The sequence below is a fragment of the Petaurus breviceps genome, unplaced genomic scaffold (genome assembly GCF_028583685.1).
Source record: "Petaurus breviceps papuanus isolate PSGF00001 unplaced genomic scaffold, PetGlider_PUasm1.0 90925, whole genome shotgun sequence".
NCBI lineage: Eukaryota > Metazoa > Chordata > Mammalia > Diprotodontia > Petauridae > Petaurus > Petaurus breviceps.
In genome coordinates, this window is record NW_027187380.1 from 9,660,267 (window position 1) to 9,672,870 (window position 12,604).

A 12,604-nucleotide genomic window follows, 5' to 3' on the forward strand; every position below is an offset into this window, starting at 1 on the left:
GTCTTAGAGCAGTTTAAGCTCTAATAAGTTTTAATTAACGTTAAGCTTTAATAAATTTAAACTGCACTGAGACTTTTGGGACACCTTATATAACTGTCAGCTAGTAGTAATAACAGTGATGGTGGTAGTGGTGATGGTGATGGTGGTGGTGAAACCATTCCTAGGAGTTTACACAGATTTTCTTGGCCTGGTTCTGGCCTACCATGTGGAAACTTGGGGTGAGTCTGTTTGCTGCCAGCCACGTGGGCATGCTTTGGTGTAATGATGATGAGTACCCTTAACTATCTAACTGATCTGGAATTCAGCAGATGTATAAAAGTCAAGCAGCAGCCTGCCCCTCCCCTGCTCATTTCTCTCTTCACGTTGAAGCGGGGCTCGTTTGGAGCTGCCTTCCAGGAGCTTGATAAAGGGAAGAGTAGCTGGCTTGTGATTTCTAAGAACCCCCGTTTGATGCTCCCCCTCCTCCTCCTCCTCCTCCTGCTCCAAAGAGGAGGTAGCTGCCGCCTTGTACCTCCCAGAGTACCCAAAAGGTCACCGAGACACTCCCACTCAGGATCCTGGTCAGTCTAAGGTCAGGAAAGAACACATACAAAAGAGAAAGGCAGTCAGTCATGTGCTTGCTCAAACATACCATACCCGAGTGACTGAATGGGGCTAGTTAACCTCTCTCCTGCTGGGCTCAGAGCAACATTTCACTTGCCACCCGGGATGAAAAGGTCGCTGGAGAGGCAGGTTGCTGCTCTTGTATGGAGTGGGTTAAGTGAGCAGACAGGGATCCGAGGTACTCTGAATTACAGGATATTTAGATAGAGAAGATAAGCAGTCTGATGTAGCCACCTTTGGCTAGAACAGGAGGAGGGTTATTGTAGGGCACTCACCCTTCCACTCTCATTTCCAAGAAGGGTATGAGGTTAGAATTATATCTAACATATATTAGATATTTACAATTTAGGGGTTTCTATTTTACTTTCAGGAATTCAAGATAGAAATCTACCTTCCCTGGTCCCTACTTTTGGCTCTTTGTATGCACTTGTTACAAAAGAGATGTTCTCAGAGAGCCATCAAAACATTTAATAATAATAAACTAGCATTTATAAGGCACTTTAAGGTTTACAAAGCATTTCATAAATTTTATCTCATTTGATCCTCACAACAAGCCTAAGAGATAAGAACTATTATGATCCCCATTTTTTTTTTACAGATGAGGAAACTGAAGCTGAAAGCGATTAAGTGACTTCCTCGGGGTCACACAGCTAAGATGGAATTTGAACTCAGGTCTTCTTGACTCCAGGTCCCATGCCATGCCACCATCTTCAACTCTTTGAAGTATGCCACTTAGCTACTTTAATTATAATATTATCTATCTATTACATATCTTGGGGTAGCTAGGTGGTATAGGGATAGAGAGCGCTGGACCTAAGAGTCAGGAAGATCTGAGTTCAAATGTGGCCTCAGACACTTACTAGCTATATGACCCTGGGCAAGTCACTTAACCCCTATTTACCTCAATTCCTAATCTGTAAAATGGGAACACACTGGAGAAGGAAATAGCAAACCACTTCAGTTTCTTTGCCAAGAAAATCCCATGGAGGGGCAGCTAGGTGGCGCAGTGAGTAAAACACTGGCCCCAGAGTCAGGAGGACCCGAGTTCGGTTCTGGCCTCAGACACTTAACACCCACACAAAAAGCTAGCCATGTAACCTTGGGCAAATTACTTAACCCCAACTGCCCTCCAAAAAGGCAAAAAAAAAAAAATATAGAAAATCCCATTGACAAAGTTCATAGGGTCAGGTAGAGTCCAACACAACTGAAGGAATGAACAGCAAACCCTTTAAGCAAACAGTAAAACAGGAATCAGGGAAATTATGCAAATTAAGGTAAATAATAGACTACATAGGGCAAATAAGCTCTTCCAAAGTGATGTGTTTTAGGGGGTCCCGACATAGTTTAGGGGTGCTAGACTCCAAAATGTCAGGGTAGAAGACAGAATTGCCTGGAATGAATTCACACACTCAAATCAACCTCTAATCAAGTGGTGAAGTTTATTGTGATGCCAGTAGAAGCGGGCAAGCGTTCTTGGGGAACCTGCAACAGCTAGGAGTGATAAAATTTATATGGAAAAGGGACTGTGAAAGGATGCCAAGTATGCTAATTAGAGGTGGGATTAGGGAGTGGTCAGTATATGCAAGTAGTCTAGGTACTTTGAAAGAAGGATGGGAAAATACCAGCAGTCTGCCAAGATAACTTTGTTGATACCAGACATTGAAGGAGAAAAGATGTTTTGTATTTTTGTTTAGCTTCCAGAGGCTAGTCCTTGGGCAGGCACCCCAGAGATAGCTTTTGCAGGGTCAGTTTACTCTGTCTGTTCTTATAACAAGGAGAGAATTTTCTCACGGGGGATTGTGGGGAGCCTGGGTTATTTAGATATGGTTTTAGGGCTTTTTGAGGTCCAGGTTCCACCACCCTATCACAAAGCAAGGGCAAGATAAATTCTCTGCTCACCCAAGAATGGAATGAATGCATTGAAGAAGTCCTCCTTAAGCAGTTCCTAGGGATATAGATGCTAGGAATCGAAAGATCTCTTGGGTGTTAGGACAGCTTTCCCCACATGTTGATGCCTCCAGGGGCTTCAAATAGCCATTCCAAAGTTTGTGCCTTCTCTAAGTCCCTTTGTTCCAGGATTTGTGTCACCTCACATGCCATATGCATCATCATGGGCTCAGAGGGTCTGTCACCCAGTCAGGAGTTCATGTCTCTGTGCACACACATGCACACGCACATGCACATGCACATACATATACATACACACAAACATGCACACACCCCATCCCTATAGCTGTCCTTTATCAAAGAACCAGACATGTGTGAGGTGGAGGTTTTATTCGTATACTGACTTTCAACTTGGCAGCCAGTTAGGGAACTCTTTATCATCTACCAACATAAGCCCCTGCATGTGGCCAGAAGTAAGGTCCTTCCAAGTTTCCACATGATAGTCTAGAACTAGGAAGGGAATATCTGGACATGCTCTCAGGAATGGCCTCTCCAAGCTAGTTCATCCATATCACAATCTTAAACAATAGCAGAATATTTTATTGTTGTTAAGTAGTTTTCAGTTGCATTTGACTGTTTATGACTCCATTTGGGGTTTTCTTGGCAAAGATACGGGAGTAGTTTGCCATTTCCTTCTCCAGCTCATTTTACATATGAGGAAACTGAGGCAAAAAGAGTTAAGTGACTGGCCCAGGGTCACGCAGCTAGGATGTGTCTGAGGCCAGATTTGTCCTCAGGAAAATAGTCTCCCTGACTCCAGACCCAGAACTCTATCCACTGCATCACCAAGCTTCCCACAGAGTATTTAGGAACTAAATAGTAGGTAGGAAAGAGCTGCTATGACTCAGACAATAGGACTACATAGGTAACTCTGTGAAGAGGGGCTTTTGGACCCTGTGGCTTGGTCTTAACCCTTGTTCTGTCTTCTCTTCCCAGATACTTTGTCAGTTTTGTGATTCAGTTCCAGTTCCATGAGGCCCTGTGCCAAGCTGCTGGCCATAAAGGTGCACTGCACAAGTGTGATATCTATCAATCAGAGGATGCAGGGAAGCTCTTGGCGTGAGTTCTCAGCGTTTGCTCTTTGGCTAAAATTCCACCCTCTTGTGTGGGATACAGAGACCCTAACCCAAATTGACTACTTGGAGACCTCTCAAAGTGAAGGTAGAAAGTTTTATTAGAATCTCACAAGAAGTAGGAGGCCCAGTCACTGGAAAATATTCAGGGAGAGGAGGCCAGAGTACAGAAGCAAGAACTGGATTATATAAGCAGAAGACCACTCACCCCTCCCATACGTTACTATTTAATGCAAATCTTTTATTTGTAATTGGCTCTTGTGGTTACTTCTCCTAATATGGTACATGGGGTGATGGTGGGCTGACTAGAGGTAAAGATGAAACAGCTTATGCAGGAGGATATCTAAAGTTTCATTTCTCCTAAATCATGTGATTTCTAGGAAACCGCAACTCAGGCCTAAGGCTTCTTACACTTTAGTGAATAGTCTGAGAAACCACACACCAAATCCCATACACTCTGACCCAGCCTCCAGTCATAGAGTCTGTAGCCTCTGGGGAGGGAGCCCACTGCATAATGCTGAATCATCTGACACCAGGGATAATGGATGTGGACGGGGAAGATTAGCTTCTTCCCTAGTCTGTCCACCACTCCACACCTAAACTAAGGCAGCTGTGTGCCTCAGTGTGTCTCTGTGTAAGATAAGGACAATGATCCCTTTTCTGGGCAAGGGAAATAAAGGATCCTTAGGGCCAGGTGCTTGCTTTCTTTAAAAGATTATTACTTAGAGCATTTAAAACTACCCCACACCTAAACCAAGGCAGCCATGTGCCTCATTGTGTCTCTGTATAAGATAAGAACAATGATTCCTTTTCTGGGCAGGGGAAATAAAGGATCCTTGGGACCAGATGCTTGCTTTCTTTAAATGATTGTCCCTTAGAGCATTTAAAAATTGCAAATCTACCTTACTGCCTGACTACTCTTTTTTTTTTTTTTTTTTGCTTTTTGGAGGGCATTTGGGGTTAAGTGACTTGCCTAAGGGCACATGGCTAGTTTTTTGTGTTAAGTGTCTGAGGCTGGATTTGAACTCAGGTCCTCCTGAGTCCAGGGCCGGTGCTCTTCTCACTGCACCACCTAGCCACCCCAACTCATTTTCTTATGTAAAATGAAGGAATTATACTAAGTGACCTCCAGACCTAAAGCTGATCCTGTAGGACCTAGACACCATCATTTCTCAATTGAAAATCGAAGCTAAAGGGAGAGATCGCTGTATGAGAATTGTAACTAGAGAGCAGGGTGCCTAACTGTTTATTTCACTCTTCTTTTCATCTTCCCCAAACCTGAAACCCTACCCAGGGATGCTATGAAACTGGGAAGCAGTAAGCCCTGGCCAGAGGCTATGATGCTGCTCACAGGGCAGCCCAACATGTCAGCCACAGCTATTGTGAACTACTTCCAGCCCCTGCTGGACTGGCTCATCACCAAGAACAAGGAACAGGAAGAGATATTGGGCTGGCCTCAGTATGACTGGACTCCATATTCTGGTACTGCTCCCATCCCTGCTTCAGCCTCAATCCCTACATCTCACCCAAGGCTTTAGTTTTCTACACCTAGACACAGGCTTGAGTCCAAGCAAATGCAGAGCAAGGAGTTTTCTAACTTCTTACAAACCTGACCGCTGTACCCACCTGCTATCAGAGTATCAGATACACTCCATTTGGGAGTAGAATTGGTACCCTATCTGCCTCCTAGGCAATTATCTCTGGTCAGAACTTGACCAATAAGATTCAAGGTCTGTTGCTCACACACTCTGAGACCATAGGCAAAGCCTCTTTCCATCTCTGGACCTGTAAAATGAAGGAATTGAATTTTATAGAATGGGAAACTGAGGTCCAGAGACAGGAAGGTTATATGGATAACAAGTAGCAGAGCTGGAATTCTGACCCAGGTTCTCTGCTTCCTATATCCAGTCTTCTTTTCACTCCCCCATGCTGCCTACTGCCTTTGTACTTCAGCATACATCACTTCCCCACCTACCCTCTCTACCACTGCTAGATTAATTTTCTAAAACTTTTCTCCTCTCTAACTCTCAAAATCTTTATCTTCCTTCAAGTGTTAGCTCACATGCCATTTCCTCCATGAAAATTTTCTTGATTTCTACTCCCATTCCCAAAGGATATATAATATTAATAATAAAATAAGGGAGATGTATTAAAAGATCTCCAAGGTTCCTTCTGCTTCTAACTTTCTGTGAATACTAGGCCCAGGGCTTATATGAGTCCCTCACCTGGGCATTGGCAAGGAGCCTACATCTGGGGCTGGAAGGTGGGCTAGACACCAGTATATGGTTATTTCTCCCAAGAACCTGGCTCTAGATCCTAGGGGAAGATGACCAGGAGCCCCACTCCTTTTTTCCTTGCCCTGATTCCCACCTATGTGCCAGAACTCCATTCTCCCCTCTTCTCATGTGTTTTTCTTCTCTACTCCCTAGGTGCCTCCAGTGCCCCCAACAGTGACAAAGTCAGCTTCTTGGGAATGGAGCTGGAGCCTGGGAAGGCCAGGGCAGGGCAGTGGATACTGCTTTTCCTGGGCCTGGTGTTGCTTGTGACTATAATGGGCTTGGCCTATAAGATGCGTTACCTCAAACGTCAACAGGAGCCTTATTTTGGTTCTGAGGTAGAACTGAGACGCTCCTGAGACTGATCCAGGACTGAAAGGAAATTGAAAACCATGTGGAGAGAAGAGGGAAGATGGTGGAGGGGAGAAACGGAAGACATGCTAAGGACAGAGCTTTGGCTATTAAGGACTGAGGGAACTCATTCTGTTTCTAAATTGCCCCACCTCCATCTTATTCTTTACCATTCTCTTCTTTCTTCTTACTTTCTCCCCTTCCTCCTGTATTTCTTCCTTTTTTCTGGCTTCTCTAATTAAGTCAAGCTTTCCTAACTATGCAAGATGCTGTAGGACTACTCCATGTCAACAGGGAACAGTAGAGGTACCACTCCTTCCATGGTGGATATCTGAAGGGGGTGAAGTTGGAATTGGGAGAGAGAGCTTGTTTTCCTGCATCTTATTAATGAAACCTCTGTAGGGCAGGTATGGTATGTTCACTAAAAGCTAACTAGTGTCTCCTACTTCAAAGAATCCCCCTACCAAGAACCTATATGAATGAAATCTATTGAGATCCATTTCATTTTCCTAAAATGTAAACCATTCCCTAATCCCTCTTGCCCCCAGAATAGTAAGACTAGCTTGGGAGATTGGGACTTGTAATACCTTAAGGCAGCAAGCAGTAAGGTCTAGTATTCTATTCATATCCCATTTTCCTAAGCATCTGCCCCCATTCTGAATCATCCTCCTACAGAAGTAAACAGGAAGTACTACAGAGAACAGAAATAGTCTTCCAGCCCCTCCTCCCCCAACCTGGCATCCATTTAGCATGCTGTATTGAAATCACTACTTTCCCTCTAGATAGCCTTCTCTCCAGATTCTTTGATCTCTGTTGTAAAGATCAAGGGAAAATGGGGGACTCCTTTACCCCTAGGACCAACGGCCCCAGTTGCACACTGTCTACCCGGTACACATTCTGACTGAGTGTGACGTCCAGGAGGAGAATTTGGGGAGATATCTGGGTCAAGCTGAGTAGACAGGCTCTTAGATACGGGCTTCCTGGAAAGCCATAACTAGGTCTGGGTGACTGGGCCTTTGTCTGGGGGTGGGAGGAGTGGCCAAAAAGTAGAACACTGACAGTGCTTTGTGTGTCCTTCAGGAGCATAGAAACAACTGAGCTGAGCATCTAACCAGCCAGAAAAAAGTAATTAAAACAGGAAAATACAAGCGGGAAGCTTCTTCTGCCCAGGCAGCCACACTTCAGTTGATCTTTTCATTAGCCTAGCCCTGCCACCATCCATGGCAATCTCTCCCCCAGCAGTGGCCTTGTGATATCCTGGTATTTTTGCTATAACGCTCTCAACTGAATTGAGGGAAAGTGGTATGCTACTTGCCCAGGACACAGAAACAGCTAAGTGAGTCTCTGCTTCCTGCTGAAATTAAAAGGGCCTTGTCACAGTCACTGTCCTATTCCTAAATGGGCCCAAATTATGACTAGTAGTGAATTTCATTCTTTGTATATACTTTATGGAATGTCCCGCATTGGCCTCAAGTCAAATCCTTGTCCCTCGTTTCCCTGGGGCTTAATCTATCCCATTGCTCAATCCAACCCAAGTCTGTGGCCTAGGTGGGGTGGAGATGGGGGGTGGTACCAGGGTCTACTTGAGGAGGGTGTCATTTATTTCCTGACTCCTTAGGGGAAGGAGACTGCCCAAGATGTGAATGAGACTGAGAAATGTGAGATTGATCTAACTTCCTGGCATCAGTTACTATTTCAATCCCTTATAGTTCTGTGCCCAACAGATTTGTAATTAAACAACAATAACAGTGAGAACAGAGAACCCTGCCAAGATGTACAGGCCACAGGAGAAATAAAGTTCAGATGGAGTTTATAGTCTACTCCAGGCCATGGGGTGCCAATTATAGTTCACTCCAAAATGTCCAAGATTTACTCAAGGCCTTTATAAACAAGTGCCAGGGAAATTGCTGACATCCCTGTCTGTGGTTTCATTTCCCACTTCCACTACTCAACCCTAGACCCCATAAAATGATCCCCTGAAGTGATGTAGGGGTCTTTCCTCAGCTCCAGCTGCAGTGATGCCCAGGCTCATACTGAAGGATAGATGCTCATTTACTGTCCTATGTTCCTCCCCCTGTGAATAAATGAATGGAAGAATGAATTATTTAAGCACTATTTTCTAAGCCCCATGCCATGTACTGGGCATACAAGCACAATGGCAAAGGTAGTCCCTGTCCTCAGGTCATATTCTTATATATGAGAAGTGACAAGGGGAGCATTTTGGCTGGAAAAGATGAACACAATTATTCTAGGAACAATGATAGCATTGACGTGATTATGGTTCGAGTACTGGACGGCAGGTATGACTCATTTTTTGGTGGTAAGATGGCCTGATAAGTGAAGTATATCTAGAATTAGGCCTAGATGTGGTCCACTTAAGCAGTCATGGATGGTCAGTGGGACCCCAAAGCAGCAGTTTTGGAGGGTTTTCCTCCAGATGGTGTCTGTCCTAGGCAACCAGGAGTAAAATGGACCTATGGGCCTTCACTTTCATTGCCCACATCCCATACAACCTGGGCACTCTGGGGATTAGCCTTTCTGTCTTCAAGACCCAGCCGATGATTCAGTCAGGTTTCTAAGACTTTCCCAGTAGGCTAGCAAGTGCTTTGAGGGTAAAAGTCTTTGAATTTGATTCTGACCCTTTTTCAGGATCTAGTTAAATTTTTCAATAAATATATTTAAAACTCCCATGCCTTGTTTTTTTCTAGCTCAGCCTTCTAGATAAGAACTGCCCAATAAGTTTTCTGAAGTTCAGAGCTCTAGGCCACCTCCACTCTGTTTCATTTCCCAATCCTGGGCTAGTGAGCTCAGTTGGGTACAGCTGCTACAACTTTCTCACCCATCTCCAGGTCATGAGCCCTAGCACGCCTCCCCTCGCCCCCACACACTATTTTTCAGGTTCTACATCCCACATGTGGATAACTTGACACTGATGAGAAACTAAGGTATGTTGCTGATTCAATTGATTTTTTTTTACCTGTTTAAAAAAAATGAGTGTTCATATGCTTAGATCCATCCGTCACTGCAAAACATACCCCTTCCACATACGCACACTGAAACTCCCTTAACTGTTTGAAATCTGCTGTCATTTCATCTTGCCCTCTGCCGTACAATCCCAAACCTGGTTCTTCCTCATCACTTTGACCTCCAGTCCCTCAACTACTTCATTCTTTCCCAGACCATTAGCCTTGCACTTCCCTTTTTTTTTTTCCATCTTCATAACTTGGTGAACCAGTTCAACTCTACACTAACCTCTTGTTCAGCCATTTCACTAGGGTCTAACTCTTCATGATCCCATTTGGAGTTTTCTTGGCAAGATACTGGAGTGGTTTGTCATTTCCTTCTCTAGCTCATTTTATAAATGAGGAAACTGAGGCAAACAGGGTTACACAGATATTAACTATCTAAGGCCAGATTTGAACTGAAGATCTTGACCCCAGGCCCAGAGCTCTATCCACTGCACTGCCTAATGGCCTCTAATTTGTCCCTTTACCCATTGGCAATCTAGCCCTTCCAAGTCTCACTCGTGCATTAACCCTATTATTTACTGCCTATGATCCTACTCACATGCAGCTAAACAAAGCTAGAGATAAATGCTATACTGACAGTCCACTACAAATTTATTTTATATAATCTTAACTGGGCTTTCACAGCAGCAAGGCAATTGTTTTACACCTCTGGAAATGACTCACTTTCCCACTCAGAGTAGCTTTTCCAACTTGTCATCCCTCTTCAAAATTCCCATAGATCTGCCATACCCTGCCTCATATTTCCTTGAAAAAACAATTGAAAGTATTCACCAAGAATTCTACCCTCCCCTCTGCTTACCTCACAGATGTTCTCTGCCACAATCTCCATCTTGATCTCACAAAATGAAGTGTCCAGGACACTTTAGGGGTCAAGGTGGAGATGGTGGCAGAGAACACCTGTGAAGGCCACTCTTTGAACACGTGATCCCATTCCATTCCCATCACCTACAGCAGATTGGCCCCTCTATCGTCCCTACTCCCTCACTTACCTTTTTAATTTCTCATCTACCAGCTACTTCCCTAATGCATACAAACATACCCATTTTTCTCATCCTCAAAAAACTCACTACTCTCAATTTTTTCTAATTTCTCTATGACATGGCTTCCGACCTCATCATTTAAAACTCCAAGGTTACCAGTGACCTCTCAGTTGCCAAATCTAATGACCTTTTCTCAGTCCTCATCCTTGACCACTTTTTCAGCTTTTTACACTTTTTCCTCTCTAGGTTTTTGGGAAATTACTCTCTCCTGGGTCTCTACCAACAGACCACTGCTCAGTATTTGCTGGATCTTCATCTAGTCATGCTTGCTAAGTCCCAAGGGTCTCTGTCCTGGGCCCTCTTCATTCTCCATACTTGGTGATCCCATCAACTCATGAATTTGCATATCTTCTCTATGCTGATGATTCTCAACTCTGCTTATTCAGCCCTAACCTCTCTGATGCCCTTTAGTCTTACATCTCCACCTATCTATTGGATGTCCTATAAACACCTTGAACTCAATATGTCCCAAACTGAAGTCATTATCTTTCCTCCCAGGAAGAAAGAAACCCTCTTTTCATCCTAACAAGAGTACTCCCATCCTCTCAGACACCCAGGCCCACAACTTAGACGTCCTGCTTGATTCCTCCCTCTCGCCCTTCCACATCCAATTAGTTGCTAAGTCTCATCTATTTTACTGGGGGAATATCACCCCTGGACTATTGCATAAGTCTTCTGGCTGTTCTCATTGCAGCCCATCCTCTGCTCAGCTACCTAAGAGATCGTCATAAAGGTAAAGTGCAGGTGCAATGACCATGTCACTTTCCTACTTAAACTCCAGTGACTCCCTATCACCTCCAGGATCAAATATAAAATTCTGTTTGAAGTTCAGAGCCATATGTTACAGGATACTCAGGCCCCAGCCCTAAGATCATGTCTCTGGAAACCTAATTTCTCAGTAGACCCCTTTCCTATGAGAAAATCTCTTGTTGCAGAATCCATTCTCTTTTTTCAGAATAGACGGGTGCTTTGCCCAAGGATTTTTGTCCCTGGCTGGCCCAAGAACTCCCTTGCACCAGATCCCTAGGGTCCATGCCTCTGACGACTCCCCCAATGTCTGGTATATTTTTCCATCCATAACTCCCAAAGACACCTGGATCCCTAGATTACCTAATCAGCAACCCTGGCATTCCTTTCCCATGACCCTTTTCCATATAGGCCCCAGCACCATCCTCATTCTCTCACAGGTTCCATAAGGACCCTTAACTGCTTTTTCTAAAGTGTTAACAATAAACATTTTGCCTAAGAGAAAGCTTAAGTATGTGAATTTATTCCTGAGAATGCCTTGGCATTCTCAGGGTCCTAGCACCCCCAAACTTGGTGGCCCAGTACAGACCTGCCTGACTCTCATGCCTTCCTCTTGTCAAGATTAGATGCTTCGTAAGCCTCCTCCCTCTATCCCTTTTTCTCGTTAGAGTTAGGGGCCACACTCCAAGCACCTAGGAAGGCTTGGAGGTGCATTTGGAGCCTGACCCTTTCAAGTTCTCAGGTTGGATGGTTCCAGGCCATCGGCCTGGGCACACCTGCCACATAGGGCACACCCTATCTAAAAGCATATGCCTACTTCTCTCATTTCTCTGGCACCCCAAGGACCTTGAGTGGCTGCAGGTGCTTTTTGGTTTCACAGGAGAGGCAGTCTTTTTCAGTCCCCAAGAAGTCACCCCTGAGTTGTCTCTAAATGAACTGGGAAAAGTTATATTTCTCCTGAGACCTCAAAAAGAAATGGCTTGTAAAATAACTTGCCCTCAGTGTCACCTGGAGGACCAAGGGCTCTGGCCCATTTTCAGATCTTTGCAATATAATACTATCTTACAGCTAGATCCATACTGTCATCCAGAGGGGAAACAGACCTCTCTTACATTCGATCTTTTGTGCCCCCCCCCCTTTTTTTTGCTTGTTGGAGGGGGGAAGGCAAGGCAGTTGGGGTTAAGTGACTTGCCCAAGGTCACACAGCTAGTACATGTTAAGTGTTGGAGGCCAGATTTGAACTCAGGTCCTCCTGACTCCAGAGCTGGTGGGCCGGTGCTCTATTAACTATACCACCTAGTTGCCCCTTTTATGGCCCTCTCATAGGCTCTCACGTTGCAACAGAACTGTAAGATGCTCATAGCTAAATATAACCCCACAAGAACCAACTCAATATGGAAACCAACTGGTGTTGCGGGCGTTTGCCCTCACAACAGATCTAGACGACTAGCCCCACGGCCCTCTCACTTACCCATCCCGGGTCTTCGGTCGTCACCGGCCCCTCACGGGGAAAAAACACCAGACAGAAGGCGGAGGAG

The 12,604-nt window shown here is 44.7% G+C and overlaps 2 protein-coding genes across 2 annotated transcripts in view; both read left to right on the forward strand.

Annotated features, from left to right (window-relative positions):
* LOC138152459 (angiotensin-converting enzyme-like) overlaps nt 1-8,938 on the forward strand; it is a 41,598-nt gene extending 32,660 nt beyond the window's left edge. Inside the window, exons 23-25 of the mRNA XM_069076257.1 lie at nt 3,487-3,609; nt 4,918-5,105; nt 6,053-8,938. Of these exons, the coding sequence (XP_068932358.1) occupies nt 3,487-3,609; nt 4,918-5,105; nt 6,053-6,258 (517 nt within the window). The 3' untranslated portion in view covers nt 6,259-8,938. The remainder of the gene's footprint in view (nt 1-3,486; nt 3,610-4,917; nt 5,106-6,052) is intronic.
* LOC138152768 (angiotensin-converting enzyme-like) overlaps nt 8,528-12,604 on the forward strand; it is a 44,997-nt gene continuing 40,920 nt past the window's right edge. The window contains 1 exon segment of the mRNA XM_069076853.1: nt 8,528-8,570. Within this exon segment, the coding sequence (XP_068932954.1) occupies nt 8,528-8,570 (43 nt within the window).